This window comes from Lissotriton helveticus, chromosome 1_2 (assembly GCF_964261635.1).
Source record: "Lissotriton helveticus chromosome 1_2, aLisHel1.1, whole genome shotgun sequence".
NCBI lineage: Eukaryota > Metazoa > Chordata > Amphibia > Caudata > Salamandridae > Lissotriton > Lissotriton helveticus.
The window spans coordinates 115701146-115720440 of record NC_136058.1 but is presented as its reverse complement, the minus strand read 5'-3'; the positions used below and the strand labels follow the sequence as shown (position 1 = coordinate 115720440).

General features: G+C 44.9%; 1 protein-coding gene across 1 annotated transcript in view; it reads right to left on the bottom strand.

Annotated features, from left to right (window-relative positions):
- Window positions 1-19295, bottom strand: part of LOC144798808 (cytochrome P450 2J2-like) — a 354582-nt gene that overhangs the window by 147506 nt on the left and 187781 nt on the right. The window contains exon 2 of the mRNA XM_078669855.1: window positions 407-569. Coding sequence (XP_078525981.1) covers window positions 407-569 — 163 coding nt within the window. The remainder of the gene's footprint in view (window positions 1-406; window positions 570-19295) is intronic.

Here is a 19295-nt window from a genome sequence, read left to right as displayed (position 1 = left end):
CAGAGAAAACGAGCTGAGAACCACTGTAAATAGTGGTTTTCCAGCTCGTTTTCAGAGGCTTTGAACTGCCAAAGTCTTTGAACTGAGTCCATTAAGGTGTGTGAAAACACCCAAGGACATTGGCGCCAGCCTCAGCAAGCTGTATTTGTTTATGGAGGCGGGGCTTGTGGGCAGGGTGTGGTTCATAAGTGCCTCCTAGGTACTTCTTGGCACGAGCCCTCACCCCCTTCATGGCCCCGTCCCCTCCTCACACAGTGAGATTGTTCTTCAAGTATGCAGGTATGCAGGTATGCAATGATGTTTTCATTCAAGAAAATGATTAAATTACATTTACAGTGTGTATACTAAAAGCATCTATCATAACATAAATTAGGTGTGGTCCTAAGGAAGAAAAAGCTAAACTCACCATGTTCTTTATACAAGTCCTTAATAAGAGGAGGTGCCGGCCGGCCTGCAAAACTGTCACCTTGGTGAACATAGGCTTCCTTCACGATCTGTAATCCATTTATTATTACAAGTTTCATACTTCCAATATGCATGCCGATAATTTCACCATACTTTTCTGACAACTGAAATATATGTAAAATATTTTAATTAGCATACTGAGTATCGAATGTTCCACGTGGAGGATTTACTTACACCAGATTCATTGTTTTCCAATATACGATAGCTTCAAATATGACTGCTGCATTACAGGTGTTGCTGGGCTAAAATTTTCCCTAGCACCTTGGCCAAAATCTGTTTACTTATCATTGGTGCCAATCAACCAGCAATATATTAGTATATATTTTGGAGTGACAATTAATCAAAGACCTAGGACCCGTATCTTCCATTAAAAAAAAATCACATCTTTCTCTCTCTCTCTCTCTCACGCTCACTCTGAAAGGCATAATCAGCACAATACAAAGGTAATAGGGGATTATGGAAAAATTCTCTCTGTATCTGTCACTTCATTATATTAAATAGGTCCTAGGTAGGCGTTTATTTCTTCTTGTGTGCATATATAATCATCTTTATGTAAAACTAAATACAAATTCAGGAACACATTGATAAATGCATCTTTGCCTATAACATAAAACCCCTGAGGGTTTAAGATTACTAGCACGTTCTTCAGTTTACAGTTCCAATATATGGCCCAAATTCTCAGTATTCCGAAAACAACCATGATATTACAAGCAAGCAGCCCTCTGTACTTTATACTGAAGCCTTTTTAGCAACATCTTAAATGCAACTAGTTTAGAATAGCGTGCTTCTTCTTGTGGACAGGGATAATGAATCTGAAGTGTCATGCTCGATCCCCAGTGCTCAGAGGAGCTACCTAATTGCTCTATCGCAGACTCCAGTCTATCCTAGAGAAATGCCTTGAGAGAGACATCACCATACTAATGTCTACGCACCTCAATGCCTAGATTGGAAACAACAGCACTTGGTACAAAGAAGTCACGGGCAACCATGGCCGTAGCAACATGAACAAGAATGGTGAAAGGCTTGCAGATCTCTGTCCCCTGAAAAGTCTTGTTATAGGTGGTAGAGTATTCCAACATAAAAGAATACACAAGGCAATGTGGGCATCACCATTCAACAGAGAATCGGATTGACCATGTCTGCACTGTAGTCCGCAGGATATGAGAGTGATGAGACATGCATGGTCAGACCATCACCATGTCGTGGCCAGCAGGCTAAAGCTAAAACCTGAAGAAAGCATGGATGCAACTGACAAACCAGCACCAGTGATATAGCACCATCGTCCTCAAAGATGCACACAAACGGAGTGAATACTCAGTCCCCCTCAGTCCTGCAAGAAAGAACTAGAGGACAACAGAGACCCAGACGAAAACCAGTGAGAGAAGATCAGAGAAACAGTAACATCAATCTGCCGGGAGGTACTGGGTGCCAAGAAACACCAGCATAAATATTGGATCTCCACTGAGACTCTCCACAAAATTCAAGAGAGAAAGGAAAAAAAAGCGGCAGTCAAGACCAGACGTACAAGAACAGAAGAATCAACATTTCAAGGCGAATAGAACAAAACCAACAAGGAAGCAAAGAGAAGCTTAAGAGCAGACAAGCGGAGATTCATCAATGGTCTTGCCACAGAAGCCCAGAAAGCAGCAAGCCATGGAAACTTGCAAGAACTCTATAACATAATGAGGAAACTCTCTGGCAGGTACAGTAAGCGCGAAAGACCTGTTAAAAGCAACCCATCATGTAGTCGCCTTTAGACCATAGGCAAACTAGGTACCGCACGCAGGCTAAAAATTAGATACGTTTTGTCGTGAATGGCACGCTCACACTAAGAAGCATGCGATCCCCTGGCCAGAGAGGGTAACCTTCAACACCAACATAATAGAACACACAAGGACACATATTTGGACCAAGTATGTAGGGCAGAGATGGCTAAAAGAGAGGCACTCTTGCGTGTCACTGGGTAGGAAGTCCCTGATTCCCATACAAGGCAACCAGACAAAAGCATCCAAGTGAACCAAGAGAGAGGGGGGGGGCGACGGGAAGGAAAGGGGTTCCGTAGATGACCATTGCAGCCCATTAACAAGGTGCATGGGTACGCTCACCACCGCACTCAGCTTGTAGACTCAAATAGCACAGGGCCTCGCGAACATTGTCCAAGGGAGCAGTAGGCCAGATTCCTGTCATTGCCACATCTGAATCGCACAGGACCACAGAGCAGCTTCTGAACACCCACAGGTATGCCGTATTATAACAAACACTACATGAGACCTTAGAAAAAAAAATAATAGCCTGCAGGAAGAAGCCCAAACATGAAGCTTCCAGAAATAGAGCGTAGCCAAAACACCCAATGGCGTGGCAATTTCCCACAACCCCCAAATTGTGACATGCCCCTTCATTTCACGGTACTTCGCATGTGTAGGTCAAAAGGTACCATGCTCATCAGTAAAACTACACACGCACAAGTTAGGAAAAGTATGGTATTAGAGGGCTGAAAACACCCATAAAACACTAGTTGCACCCACGAAAATCCCCCCACTAAAACACCCAACTCTGTCAGGGAGAGGGGGGGCGCCAAAATGACCCACAAAGACAAAACCCAGGTGCTTCATGACTAAATGTTTACCGTCTCCTTAATATGACTCCTAAACTGGCGCCACCTTCCTGTACCCCACTGGAAAGTTATGCAAAATGAAGGCACCAAATGTTCCCCAAAAGGACCGGCACAGAAATTTTCAAGACCAAATAATGATGTATTTTGTTCTAAAAGCTAAACTACAACCCACAGCTCTTATCCAGCAGGTCTGCAATCAAGTCTTACATGCACGATCTTTGCTGCCGCCCATCATCTGTCTTCAGTAACAACCTCCCAAGTCCAAACAAGGCCCAGGAGTTCAAGCAAAAAAAACACAGATGTTTTGACAACATACTCTTTACACTGTGCCAAGCCAAGACACCTCCAGACACCAGAAAGCCGTAGACAACCCCTCCAGACACCATCCCAAGACCTGCAATGTTTCGAAAGCTGTACAGTATTGCACCTTTGTATATCGTTTGCTTAGCATGGGTGTGTCTGTATCCATCACAGCAGGACATCTGCCTAGTCACATGGAGCCTATCTCAACATTTCCACAGCACATGCATAGGGAACTTTCCCACCTCACTTACACTGAACAAAACGCTAGTATTCTGCACGCACTCTACAGTGCGTTCATAAACAGCACACCGTACCAACACAAGACCGCTGTGGGAACCCAAACATCGGCTAGGCCATGCTATGTCTGCTCATTGATACCCCACTCTGTGGTAGCAGACAGACCCTACTTATCACAAACAATTGCCCCCTAAAAAGCAAAGTGTCTCATCCACCTCTACCTATGTAGGATTAGGACCAAGATACAAACCAGTAGAATTGAACCCAATAGAGCAGTGGTGAACATCACCCAGTATGAAACGAACCCCACAGAACTGCACCTTTTCACTGAGCCTAGCTAAATTCAAACTGAGCTAACCAGGATGTGCAGACAGGGCACCATAGGGCAGGACACTGTTTGGCCTGAGATTTTCCAGAGAATAGGTTCTTGGAGGTAGCAAGACCAATGCACCAGTCGCAAACCTGTCCGCTTACGGCTCTGCCTGTGGTCCCAGGATGGCCCTTAGCGTATCTGGTTCAGTATTCATTAATAACAAGTGGACCCCAAGCATGGAGTTCCATTGCAGGACCATTCACATCAATATTGCAAGGGGACATGAGTCTAGAAGGGAAGGGTTGAATGCCAGCAGAGATACCCCGTGTCAGGAAATCTGGGGCACTGAGGCAGATAGGTACACATAGCTAGAAGGGAAGGGGCAACTCCTAATTGTATGGAAACATACACTGTCTTCTTTGTGTTTCAGAGGTAAAGGAAGAAACCCACTCGTCACCAATAAAAGTTGTGGAGCAACACTGCACGTACTGGATCTGCAATGGGGCACCTCTGTGTTCACATAAATCTATTAGCAGCTTGGCAAGTTTGCCTACACCCATCTCGTCCCTGGATGGCTGGCTTCTGCACCGTCATAACCATACACACCCCGAACCTTGTCATCCCTCAAGAAGATCTGTCCGAGTTGTTCCAACATCCGCTAGAGAAGAAAACAACTCTATTGCATCAAGCTTGAGAAAAAAGAACTGTTGATTACTTAGGCTCAGTTCTGTACACTGATATTCTACAAGAATTTAGAGGCCTGCCTAGCTGCTTGAGTCCAGTTCTACCTCTTGAAACTTGGAGTACCAGAGTGACTTCAAGGTCCAGTTGTTTGGACTCTTGATTCGAGCCTGAGGGACAGAAAAGGCTTCCACCATGTTGAACCCAGCCTTAGTGAGTCCTCCCACTCCAAGGGCAGGTCCTCCAGTCCCTGACCCTTGAAAGTGGCAGCAAATGTTCCCAGATTTCCTAAATTCTAAACTTAGAACTAAAGTGAGGAAACTGCACACAAGAACCGAGAGGAGACCAGGACCAACCTGCTTGTTTTTCCACCCATGTTGCATTGTCGTCAGCCTGGCTTCGCGGCAGCTCCCGCTTCGTTCTTCTCACCTTAAACATTGCCCTGCTACACGTCTACCTTCTCAGAGACTTTTTGTTGTGATTTCTTCTAAGTCCAAAGGTAAGCGCCGCCCTGGCCAATCAACTTCTTGTATCCAACTTACGCTTCATAGCTGTTGGTCATATTTTTTTACTTTGACTCGATCTTGCGCGACTACATATCCGCGGTTGGCACATTAATCTTTTAGTCGCTAGTTATTACCTTTAACTTTAAAAATGTATAACTTCGGTTCAATTTATGCTGTCAAATAATTTATTTACTCTATTTCTTTAAAGTGGTTTGTAATTTTCCTTGTGTTGTTTTCACTTTATTACTGTTTGTGTGCTGCATAAATACACATTGATTCTAAGTTAAGTCTGACTACTTTTGTGCCAAGCTACCAGAGGGATAAGCACAGGTTAATATAGTAACTTTTCTGGTTCACCCTGACAGGGATTGTGGCTGATGCTTGAGGAGGGTTAACATTCCACTCAGCCAACAACACAATTTGTCAGAGACGTTTTTATAAAATGAGCAATGGTTTGATTGGGGTCCAGTCATGGCGGATTCTGGATCACAAATTAGTATCATGGCAGAGGGAACATTTCGTAATTTGTGGCATAACGTTGTTCTGGAGCCATATGATGTAAATCCCAAAGCATAATATGACTATGATATACAACCATTGGGTTTATTTCTAGAGGTTATGTGGATTCTCATTAGATATTTAATAAAACCCCATTACCCTAGAAGCTGAACGGAAGGATAACAGGAGACCTTTGCTACCACCAGGAAGTCCAACTTTGATTGGCAGATGTAGTCTCATGAGAGGGGGGCCTTCTACCCCTTCTAGCAAATGAAAATAAATAAAGAAGGTGGTGAGATTCTAAATTTGTATTCTTCTTTCTGAATTTGATAGATACTTCGATTTTATTTTAAATAGTTTAATATATCATTCAATTTTAACATAATGGAAAACATTATAACATGGATAAGAATTTAGTCAAAATAATGTGAATTTATACATACAAATCTTAACTAAATCTACAAATTAATTGTTAGTGAGTATTTTATACAGAGCCAAATATAAATAACTTTTGTTCATTATCATACATAATTTGTTTTTAATTGAATTTAGAAAAATGATATCTTATTCAGCACCCTAGAAGGGTTGCAGTCCCAAAAATATTATAACAGAAAGCTCAACACAGATCGCATTGAAAACAAGCATAATCTGCTGACCTTTCAGCATTACTGAACGGAAACCTACCAGAGCACATAATATTTTTTCATCTCTCAGAATGAAGTGAACATGGCCATCTAATGGTCTTCGCGTGGTTATAGCTTTGGTCCATTCCAATGATGTGAATTAGGTCCACCCACACATGGGAGACAGTGTTTCAATCAGGAAAAGTGCAGGAACGCAGGGTGGTATGAATTAAGCCAGTGGCCAGAAGTGCCAAGTTTTCTTGCACATGAATATGGAAAAATAGCCTTTTTGTCCCATGCTTTGACATTTAATGGGTATTTAGGTATAAACACTCATACAAGCAGCAGCAACTAGGATTCCCCAAGGTCTCCAGGTTTAGAAAATGTGAATGTTTGGTAGGGTTCCCTTATTGCTGACTGACATCAGAGACTGAATAGTGTAGACATTCATGATGGCAAGCGAGAAAAATTAGGAGTTATTTTTGCATAGCCGAAGGCAAGCCCGTCTGTGCCAGTCGGCGCCAGGAGCGCGCCCAGCGCCAGAACCCCTGGTCAAATTTCTGCCCACAAATACAGTCTGCAACAACTCTATGATATCCGGATTGGTGAGTGTCTTGCTTGTGACCGATGGCAGGAGGGGGGTAGTGCCTGGAGCCTATAAATGTATGAGCTGTAGCTTTCGTTTCATCCCACTATTGGGGACCGAGGGGAAGGATCCTGCCACATTTCATATGGGGAAAAAGGACACCTCAACATGCAATAAACGTCAAGACTTAAGACAGCTCCCCCATACAAGTTAAATGGAAATAGTGGCCAGGATAATGTAATCAAGGTACAAGTTCAAACTTTAACTTGCATACTATTGAACACGCGATCACTCGTAAAACACAAATATGAACTCGAATGTCTCCTGCAATTAGACAAGCCAGATATTGTCTTTTTAACTGAGACCTGGACTGACGCCAGCTCTGATCCTGACTGGAATATAGCCCTTCTGTTAGGATACGCAGTGGTGCATCAACATAGGACAGGGGGAAGAGACGGGGGCATAGCTTTGCTCTACTGAGATGGTCTAAAATTGCGCCATGAGGCTTAGACGCACTTTCCAGCAGAGGCGCTACGGTTCTCATTTAGATTAAATGACCATTTTACATTTGATGGTATACTTGTCTATAGGCCCCCAGGGCCTAGAACCACTTTTTCACAGGCCAAATTTAATTTTTTAGAACTAAGCTCAGAGCCAGACTTCTTCACCATTTTATGGGATTTTAACGACCACCTCGAACTAGAGAACAATCTGGACACAATCAGACTAGTAGATAACTTAGCAGCATGTGGGCTCTCCCAGATGGTCCGGGAACCCACCCATCTGATAGGTCATACCTTGGATGGTATTTTTTCAAACCAACCGGATATAACTGTCACAAAGTCCGTACCATTACCTTGGACTGACCACAGAATATCTATTTTGAGGTGACAAACAAAATACCTAGGCTATCACGTCTAACTTGCACTATAAAAGAGAGTGTCCGTAAATGGAATAAGATAAAAAAGGAAGATCTGGAACAGGCTCTAAATCCTGGGCAGCCCCTCTTCGACAGTGACAACGACACAGCAGCCAACCAGTTTGATAATTGGGTGAGAGTAGCTGTGCATGGCATTGTCCCAGAAACAACCAAAGTAGTGAAAAGAGCATCAACAACTGCGTCTTGGTACAGTCAGGACTTAAAAATCATAAAAATGGAATGCAGAAGGAGGGAACGGACTTGGAGGTAAGAGTATAGTATTAAACATAAGCTAGCCTATAACTGTAGCCTGGATGATTACAAAAAAGCAATCATTGAAGCCAAACATGCCTATTTTACTGCTAAAATAGGCGAGGCGGAACACTCCTCTAAGGAACTTTTTAAAACAGTATATAAGTTAGCTAAACCTCAGCATACGTCCAAGTTCAGACCAGAACAAGCCCCATGTAATGAAATGGCCAAATTCTTTCAGAGCAAAGTACAGTTGATCTATAATGATCTTTTAAACATAGCCACCCCTGTTCCAGTAACTATCCCTGCAAACGTAAAAGTGTGTACAACATTTAGGAGGCTGTCACACTTTAGGGCTTTGACTATGTAGGAGGTTCTTGACCACCTGACATTAACAAAATCTGGTTCGCCAATCAACCCATGCCCACAAGCAACATTCCAACTAGTAGCTAACACAATTAGCATACACCTCACCCCTCTCTTGAATCAAGTTATAGGAATGGGTAAATATCCCAGCATATAGAAAAAGGCCTGCATAAGGCCGATCCTTAAAAAGCCAACCCTGGACCCCCTGGAGCCGATAAATTATAGTCCAATCTCCAGGTTACCTCTGGCAGCAGAAATATTGGAAAAAGCGATGAACAAAGAGTTGATTCGCTGCTTAGAAGAGAATTTACTCCTGGACCCTACCCAACATGGGTTCAGACCGTGTTATTCTAAGGAGACAGTTCTGGTGCTAGCCATTGAGAGGATCCGGAGGATAGTAATGGGGGGGGGGGGGGGCAGAGCGATCCTGATCTTAGTAGATATCTCTGTGGCATTTGATACTGTGACCCATACAGTGCTGGTACAGCGGCTGAGAGACGTAGGGATGGAGGACACCGCACTGACCCTCCTCTCCTCCTTCCTAGAAAATAGGGAACAAACCATTCACTGGGAGAATATACAGTTCGGAACCTTTCAAATCCCATGTGGTGTTCAGCAGGGATCTGCCTTGTCACCAACTCTCTTCAACATCTACGTGTCCTCACTGGCCACTCTAATCAGAAAGCATGTTTTCTCCTTGATTATGTATGCCGACGATTGGCAGCTTACAATCTCTGTTTCTAAACCATCAGAAGTAGTGGCTAACAGCTTTCATGTATGTCTGAAGGACATCTTGAACTGGATAAGCTTGAACTTTCTAAAAATAAACACGGAAAAAACTGAGGTACTTGGGTTTGGTAAGGGACCTCTGTTATGGAATAACTGGTTGCCTATAGAGGTGGGAGCCTGTCCTAGTCCAGGTACCAAGGTAAAGCACTTGGGGGTGATTCTAGATGAGCAGCTTAATCTGTCATACCAAGTTAACCAGCTAACTTCCTCCTGTTTCTTTCTCCTAAAAACACTGAGGAAAATCTTCCCCTTTATTACATACAAACTTCAAAAAACTGTTGTAGTAGCACTTTTTCTATCCAAAATTGACTACTGCAACATGCTTTTGTGGGAATTGATAAAGCACAGGAGAGGAAGCTGCAATCATTGCAAAATGCTGCTGACAGACTGTTCAGGAACATCCCCAAGGGACGCCCAACATCAGAGGCTATTAGAGCTCTACATTGGTTCCCGTTCAGCAAAGAGCTAACTTTAAGGCTCTTTGTATAGTACATAAGGCCCTCTATGGAGGAATATCTGGGGACATGCGGAAACCTTTCACAATGTACTCTCCTGCTAGATCTGTCAGATCCTCAACAAACCGCTTTGTATGTATTACAAAAACACGCAAGGCAAGATGGGGGAGCCGCATGTTGTCAATTCAATTAAATTTGTTTACTTTGGTTTGGAACTCCTACGGAGGTCCACAAAAACACATCAATGAATTAAAAAAAGAGACAAACCGTACATATAGTACAAAATTCTTTGTTATACAACGCTGCATCCCAAGGGTAATTCTTATATCCGGCGTACTGTATAATGTGCAAATAGTACAATGAATACATAAGACAATCAAGAATCCGACCAGCTCACATAATATAACACTGGAATAAAACTACTGTAAAAAAACGTTTTCCTAACAAATAAACACACATGTTTTAAAAAATTGATATATCTTATGGCAAACCATTTCATTTGCAGGAGACAGAACCAGAGATCGTGCTTCCTGGGCAGAGTGAATATTAAATTTGATTAAAACTGGCTTTAAGAACACTCGACTAGCACTTTGCAATTTTGTACATACAAATAAAACATGATTTAGATCTTGAATTTGTGAATGGCAACATTTCACAGATTCTTTTCTCTCTTGGTATTTTTTCCCAGATACCGGTAACTTCTCTTAGAGGCAACACATTAGTCTCAGTAGGAGTATCAGCCTTCTAGTCCCATGAGGCATATTCCAAGATAGATAAGGCTGTGGTTTATTCCCCAAGGCACTCCCACTGACTACCTCATTACTGGGCCTGGACAGACTTAAAGTCCCGATTAGACTTATCCAATTCTATTTACTTAGGTCTCCCCTTGTTTTTGTCTAAACGCTTACAAATTGTGCAAAACCAAGCGGCCAGACTGATTTTCAAACACCGCAGTGGGAGATCGGCGAGACCACTGTTGGCTGCTCTCCACTGGTTACCTATAGCCCAAAGGGTAATATTTAAAGTAGGATGTCTGGCTTTTAAGGCTCTTCACGGGAAAAGCCCCATGTTTATCAACAACCTAATTGTCAAGCATGAGCCTACCCGCAATCTTCGTTCAGCCCACCTGTCCCTCCTCACCCTCCTCTTTCAAACGGAAGCGTCAGGGTGGGTGCCGATTTGCTTTTCTTGCCCAAAAGGTGTGGAACACTTTTCCTCTGACGCTCAGGAGATGCACTAATCTTATGGAGTTTCGGAGAGCCTTGAAGACCTGGCTATTGAAGCCAGCTTCTGGATAGGTTAACTGCTTTCAATTTTCCTCACTGCCAGCGCCATGAAACCCTTGGGTGCCCGTGCGCTTAAAAAGTTTAGACTAACATAACATAACGTAACAAAGCGACATCTCTAGCCAAACTGATAAACAGAGTAGACTTCTTTAATAGTTGTTTCAAAACAGACTTGGGCATAGGAGAAGCGGGGTTCAAACCAAGACCAAATGTTTCATTTGCAACAACAATAGATCTCAAAAACGTTGATTGATCTTTTAATGTGTCAAAAATCTCTGTTCTCAGGGTAGCCTTAAGTGTACCCTCCTCCCCACAGGAGAGGGAAATTCCCCACCGCCGAGCCACTGCCAAGGATAAAGCAAACGACAAAACTAAACCAAATTCGAGACGTAGTACATGTGAAGCGGCCAGCGAATTTAAATTACAAATTTGACGAAAGATTCGTCCTTCTGCTTTATCAAAGGAGAGCCAATAATTCATATCTAATACCTCGGCAGCATATATTAGTGAGGGAGGGATTTTTACTTTGAAAACTGATAAAACATGGCCGAAATGGCGTCTCCCGCAAGGTTTGTAAAATCTATTTAATGCACTTGCCTGGGAGGCAGCCTTACTAGCACAGTGTTTAATGTGCTCCAAGTGTCGGCCTGTTTTTGAACAACTTTGCCCAAATATAAGTACGAGTCGACTAATTCCAATTTTTCAAAGCCAAGCATCCATTTTAGACATCTCTTTATTCTAAGCCCCTTCTTACGAAAGACCAGAATCTTGCTCTTAGCAATATTAATTTTCAGGAAATGGGTCTCTGCATATTTGCTTAGTGCATCCAGACGACGTTGCAAGCCAATAGGCGTTAAATCAAATATTGCCACATCATCTGCATATAATAGAGAGCCAATGAACACTGCGCCTATTCTAGGGGCATCTCCCCTCACCGAGTTCCGGGCACCAGGGAGATCTGCAATATACAGGGAGATCAAGAGAGGTGCTAATAAGCAACCCAGCTTAAGCCCATTGTTTGTTCGAATTTCACATGATAACCCCTGTGAACCTCCCATCAGGACCTGGCACCAGGTGTCTGTGTGTAATTCCATAATAAGGCCCAGAATATGATATGGTATGCCAAGAAGAAGCAGCTTTCTCCACAGCGTTTGGCGGTCCACTTTGTCAAACGCTGTGGAGAAATCAATAAAAGCTGTATACACTGACATACCTCGTGAAAAAACATATTTCTCCACAATAGTCTGTACGACCGCTATATTGTCCAGGGTGCCATGATTCTTTCTAAAACCAGCTTGTTCCGGAGACAGAATATTCTGATCAGAAGCCCATAAGTCTTATGTTGAAGCTGACATAATATACTTTTTGCAAATAGTTTACCTGAGGCGTCCAACAGGTCAATCTGTCTAAAACTGGCTGGCAGGGTTTTCAGTCCCTTTTTATACAAAGGGACTATAATACTCCCCTTCCAAGAAAGGGGGATTTTGTTCGTAATAAAACAATAGTTAAACAATGGCTCTAAAAAATCACCCCATGCATCTGGCTCCTTTTTGATTAATACATTTGGAATTCCATCTGGCCCTTGAGCACCGGAGGTTCTAGCATTCTTTATGTTTCTTACCACTACCTCTGCTGATGGGGTGCCAAATTCACCAAATTCAATAAAAGTTGATTTGATCCCGTCAATCATCACGGGAGAACATGGGCTGTTATTTTTATATAATAGAGAAATATAGTCCACCCATTCCCTCTCTGGGATTGGTATCGGTCGAGCCCTTTGCCTAGAATAACAATATTCTGCGAACAGGTGCCAGTATTTTCTTGAATTTTTTGCCCTTGCAGCTTCCCTCAGCCCAATCCACTTAACGTCATACTCCCTCCTTTTTCCACTAAGCATACAGTGTCATCTTGTTCGCTTAAGGTGATTGAGTTCCTGCTGCTGATCTTGAAGGAAATGTATGTACTGTTTCCTGACAAGACGGTTAAGGGCTTAGTTTAAAGGCATTAAAGGGGACATACCCCATTTGGGCAAAGAGGTCTGGATGATATAGAGCTTAAATTACATATCTTCTCCATCTGGGCGTCAAAGAGGTGAATAATATTGGCATGAACAAGACACTGTTTTTCTACATAAACCTTCTTCACAATCGAACCTACTATAAGGGTGTTTTTTTGCGTCCAAAAGGACCAACCATTTGCTTTATTAAGAGTAGCCATGCCCTGACAAAAATTCCCCGAATCCAGTTTGGCTAAATCAAAAGCCTCTTTCCTACCCAATATATTATGATCCCTCCATATCGACGGGGTAACAAAAAAATGATCACAAGCCCCAAACATTTGATAGGAGACAATCACGTAATCTAAAAGGCTCTGGGTGTGTTGAGAGTGACAAGTAAAATGTGCTATTTTGTCAGCAGGTATTCTCCCATTTAGAATAATCATTTCTAAACTGGTATCCAGCAGTAGGAACCCCCATTTGTCTGTTTTTATTTTATTTGGTAGTAAAATCTCGGGAATGTGCCAGATTTCCTCTTTATCAGAATTGGCATAAATCCCCGAAGCAGAATTCGAAATTTTGGCATTTAGGTCTCCCACTATTGTCACTAGGGGGCATTCTTCCCTAAAGGCTATACCCTGGAATCTGTGACCCGTAACCCGGTCTGTGATGAGGGGACCCCATGTCCAATTCGCATCTCCAGCCTGGGTTGGCTGTAAGGGCTGCGACAACCAGGAAGATGGAGGAACTACCAATCCGGGGTCCCCTAATCTCCCTGCTGGTCCATGAACGCACTGGGGGGTTGTCTTGGGTTACCCTCTGCTAATGGTGACTTGAGATCTTCTTTCTCCATTATTAAATGATTATTATTCTGGCCTTCCAGAATCCGGGAAAAATGCAGTTTTTACGCTTTTCGTTTAGAAAATGATCTCTTTTTTTATATTTCTTGTTCATATTTTCCCCCTTATGATTTATTGCTGGGCTGTACCTGGGAGGAGGGGGAGATTAAGGACTCCCCCTCTCCTCTTACCCTCTCTACCTGGTTGATTTGCTCAGTATGGCCCCTAGTTTTCCTAACTTCTCCGACGCCCCCCTTTCTGTTCTTCTTGAACAGAGGAAAGATTTTCAAGGAAGACTTCTCCACAGGGAGGCTCAGGTTGACCTCCTCGAATAGTGTGCTTAAACAAAGCTCTTCCTCTTCGAAGTTACAGAGAAACTATTGGGGGTACCAGGAATAAAGGAGTTCCTGCCTGTACAGATGCATCTCTCGACTCTCCCAGGGGGGCGTATGATGCAGACCTCGCATTTGGCCGTTCTCCCTTCAGGGAAAGAGTTGTAGAGATAGGTATAGTAACAGACTTATTTACCTTTTGCACTTCATATAGCATTACACATATCATTTCCAATATGTGATCAGAGCTCAGTACGGATTTCTCTAGTGAAGACAATATGGAATTTAGGATTTCACTTGAGAGCCAGGCAAGAATATTTCATGGGGAGACTCCATAGAAGTACATAATAGATGGCTTGGGCTACAGTACAACAAAGGCATAGAAAGACGCCCAGGAGAGGAGCTTACAATTGGAGTGTTTTTTTCCTTGAGTCCGCTCGATAGGTCTTTATCTTTTTGCGTTAGGTCATGTTGGTCTCCCCAGTTCTTTGTTTGTGCTTCTATATCAATATCCGGGAGTGTTAAGTTTTCTCCTGGCATTGGTTCTTCACAGAACTTTACTCTATCTACCATGGAGATATCGCCCGGGCGATCAACCGAGCCATCATCCCTGCAAAAACCCTTATAGATGTCCCCCTGAGCTGATGACGCAGCCGGTGAAACCTTGAACGTACAGACTTTTCTTGACTGCATTGACGGCTTTGTCCTATTTGATAAAGTGATTGGCTGACTCTGCTGGATGACAAGAGGATCAGAGTCCGCAAATGCACAAGGGGATACGTCAAGTAATTGCTCTCTGGGACCATCCTCTACTCTTTCAGAGATTTGAGCCCAAGCCCGGGTCCCTTCGCAAGACTGCACCTGTGGATCCACAGGAGGCAACAAAGAGGACGATGCAGGCAGGAAATTAAAAGTCTGGCCCTCTTGGACCGCTGCTACCACCTATGGGGTGGTCCGGGGTATCTTTCTGAAAAAGCCAGTTATAACATGGTGGGATTTATAACAGAGATGCTGTAATTGTCTAGTGCCACTGAATGATCTTAATTTGTGAGGATGGCTTGGTGACAAGGATAGCACGAGCCCTGAGCGCAATTTTCTGGTGGTCATTTCGCTCCAATCTCTCTCCAATTTGCTGCGAGCTAGCGTGCCTACTTGGATCCATCCTCCGCTAACTTTATCGCTTAAACTATATATGCCAACTTACGTTTGCCGATATAAGGCTATGCAAAGGTTAAATGCAGCTTCCAGCCAGATCTATGTGTCTAAGAGTCAGTGTCCGAAGGCCAATGACAGATAGTCAAAGTATATGAGTGTAGTTAAGATCACACAACTCCACGCACTTCTGCGCAAGTTCTGCCCTTCCGAGCTTACTCCTGCAGGCTTTCCTCGCAGGTTTCCCGCGTCGTGTTGCTGCGTATTCACCGCCACTCTCTGCCTCGCTCAACCCTCCGCAGCCATTTGGCGTACTTGCGGTGGTAGCGGGGGGGGGGGGGAGTAAGAGCCTGGAGGTGGTTTTGGCGGCGGTAGTGCTTTACAGGCTGAAAAAGCTGCGCACACCTGACACCGCGGCTCACTCCACTCACTGTTCCACCGCCACTACTTCCACTCGCAATCCCGCCTTGCAGCAATACAACGCTCGCAGCCACAGCCGCTCTCAGATTCAGCTCGGATTCAGCTCCAGCACCAATGAAAACACAAACTGGAATCAGCAACACACTTGTCAATTCCACTTTTAGCTTACTTGTTTGCTTGCTCTTTCTCTGCTGTTTTTCTACTCTTCTTGCTTCTCTTGCAGCAGCACTATGCCGGTAGTTATTAAAGCCCCTTCTCTGCTTGTTCCTGGGGCTGACAAAGGCGACCAAGCAATGGGTTATGCAGTGGGTTCTACAGCAGGCCGCCTCTGTAATGTTGCTTGCCCACACTATACACAGAGCCCAGGTAGGTGTATAACTTCTTTATCTTTATTTTCATCCAAAACAAGTATCTTGAGCATAAGGGCGCCGAGCGTCTGCACAGTGACTGCTCCGGTCGCCAACTGCCGTTCTCCCCGTTCGCGCCTTGCAATTCGCGCCTATTGCGCATGCGCGCGCGTCGCGCTCCTGTCTATGGCGTGACGCGTCATCGCGTTCACGCTCATAGACTAGAGCGCATCCTACATATCTCCCCTTTTTAACAATAAACAAAATAACTTTTCTCAAACTCTACAGTATGTCCATGGTCCCCAATGTTCTCTAGCTGGGCCACCAGTCTGGCAAACTGATGATTAATGTCCACTCATTTCAAAGTCTTTATATCGAGAGGGCACTGTGACTGCCCTGCCACTACGGGTGTGTCTTACCGGTATGTTCTCTTCCACCTCTCTTTCTCCGCCTGATCTCGATCCGTCTCTCCGGTCTCCACTCTGTGTTACTCCAGTCGGTGTTACATCTCTGGCTGTAGACCCTGTGCTGGGATTTTCCATCTCACTGTCCTCTCCTATTCCCTCGGGAAGGACTTCATCACCCTGCTCTGGTCGAGGCCTGGTTTCATGGACGTCCCTCTGTGTCTCTATCTCCTCCAGCTTGGGCCATACAACTATCTTGTTCACTCTGGCCATGCGGTCTTGGGACCACACCCTGCCATCGCTGAGAAGGGCTGCTCTACCTCGCACCTCCTTGACTTGTAACGGCTGACTATATTTGCTGTCACCTTTCTTTTGTAGGGTAGGGAGTTTAACCCTAACCCACTCTCCTTCCTCCAGCTCTGTTCCTTTCACATTTCGACGTTTGTCATAGTTAGCGGCATAGATCTTCTGGGCCTTTTCCAAATTGTGCTGAACCACCGCAGGGGACCATTTACTGGTGATGGTCTTCTCCCTCCATACTACATTGTCCCGAGTGAACGGATGGCGTCCTCTCAGCACTTGAAATGGACTGTACCCCACAGCCGTGGGGGTGATCCTGTAGGCCCACAGCATACTCATCACCTCGGTCTCCCAATCCTTTCCCTGCGTGATGGCCGCCTGTATGGAGCCCATTAGCACACGGTTGAACCGCTCCACTTGACCGTTGCATGCAGGATGATACACTGCCGTGTGTTTTGACTCAATACCATTCCTCCTCATAAACCTAATCCATTTGTCCGAGACAAACTGCGGGCCATTGTCACTGAGGATGGTTTTGGGAATGCCTTCTCTTAAGAATACTGTCGTCAGGAATTTCAGAATCGTGTCAGTGTCCATGGATTCTTGAATGTCCACCTCAGGCCATTTAGAATACTTGTCCATTACCACACATAAATACTTGTTCACTCCTTTGCTGTCCAGGACAGGCCCCAGTATGTCGATGGCCACGTTCTCCCAGGGTCCCTGTGGTGTGTCAAACTTCCCCAAGGCCGGTCGGAGTGGTCTAAACACTTTGTCAGCGCCTTGGCATTGGCCGCACTCCCTTACTTGCCTCTCAATGTGGACATCCATGCCTGGCCACCAATACATTTGCTTGACTCGTGCTTTGGTCTTTACAATACCTAGATGGCCCTCGTGCAGTAGAGTTAATAATCTGGGTACTAGTGAATCTGGCGGCACGACCCTCTCACCTCTATAGATGAACACTCCCGAGTCACTCAGGGACAGTTCCTCTCTTATTTCATAGAACCTCCGTACTCCATCGGTGAGCCTCCTTTTGTCTGGCCAGCCCGACGTCAAATGTCTCTTTATCTCCACCTTTTCCACGTCCTGATCATAGGCAGCCTCCCATTCTTGGATACTTATCGATCTCTCATGGTCCTCCATGCTTGCCACCATCTCTTCCTTATCCAGGGCATCCTCCGGCGCCACTTCCATCGCCGCAGCCCTGCTGAGATAATCCGCGACCCTGTTCTGCGTTCCTGGCAGGTATTCGACATCATAGGTGTAATCGAGCAGCTTCAGAGTCATTTTTGCTATTCTCGGGGTCGCCGTCTCATGACCCGAGGAAGTCAAGACTTTGATAAGGGGTTTATGATCAGTTTGCAGCTTGAATCTCGTACCCCAAACGAACTGCCGGAATCTGCCCAAAGCCCAGGTGACGGCCAGCATCTCTTTTTCAATGACGCTGTACCTTTGCTCCGTCGGAGACAACGCCCGTGAAGCAAAACTGATCGTTTCAGTGGCACCATCATCCCTCACTTGTGCCAGAACAGCCCCTAAGCCCTTATCACTGGCATCTGTTGTCACCACAGTCTTGCCCGAGGGGACAAACCCTTGCAATGGAACAGCTTGGCTGATGCAGTCTTTGATCGTGTCAAATTCCAATTGCGCTTCTGAGTCCCACTCAAACTTGGTCTTGTCTCTGATGAGTTGCCTCATTCTGTATGTCCTGGTGGCAAAGTGTCTCACAAACTTACTATAATACTCGGCCATTCCAAGGAACGACCGCACTTCCTCCTTGGAGCTGGGAGCCTTTGCATCCTTTATGGCTTTCACGTTTCGTTCCTTGGGTGAAATTCCCTTCGTGCTGATCTCATGACCCAAGTATGTCACCGAGTGGGTCCCTATCTTGCATTTGCTCCATTCCGCCGTTAGCCCCTTGTTTTGCAGCACTTCCAGAACTCTTTGCAATTTCCTGTCGTGATCTCCTTTGGAAGAGCCCATCACCAGGATGTCATCCTGAAAGTACTGTACCCCCGGAATGTCCTTGAACAGCCGATGCATAAGCTTCTGAAAGAAAGCCGCTGCGGATGCCAGGCCAAAGGGCATCCTCCGGAACTGGTAGCACCCAAAAGGTGTAATGAAGGCGGTGTACTTCCTGCTCGATGGATGCAGCTCAATCTGATAGTATGCAGACGTGAGATCTATGGTGGAGAAGTGAGTCACACCTTTTGTCTTGGCGAGCATCTCCTCGATTCTAGGTAGGGGAAACTTCTCCACGATGAGATTTTTGTTGAGCTCGCGGAGGTCAACGCAGAGACGAACCTGTCCATTTGGCTTCTTGACCACTACCAAGGGGGATAGCCACTCCGCACTGTCCACCGGCTCTATGACGCCTTGCTCCTCCAGCCTCAGGAGTTCCTGTTGTACCGCTCCACTGGTAGACATGGGTATGTTCCTGACTTTATGCACCACTGGTACTGCGCCCTCCTTGAGGACCATTTTGTGGACGAACTTGTCCAGTTTCCCAACTGAGCCATCAAAAACTTTGGGGTATGCTGACTTCCAATCTTCATCTCTCGTGAGGGGCCACTCGTCTGTCAAGAGAATCTGCTCTTTGCCTCCCGGGT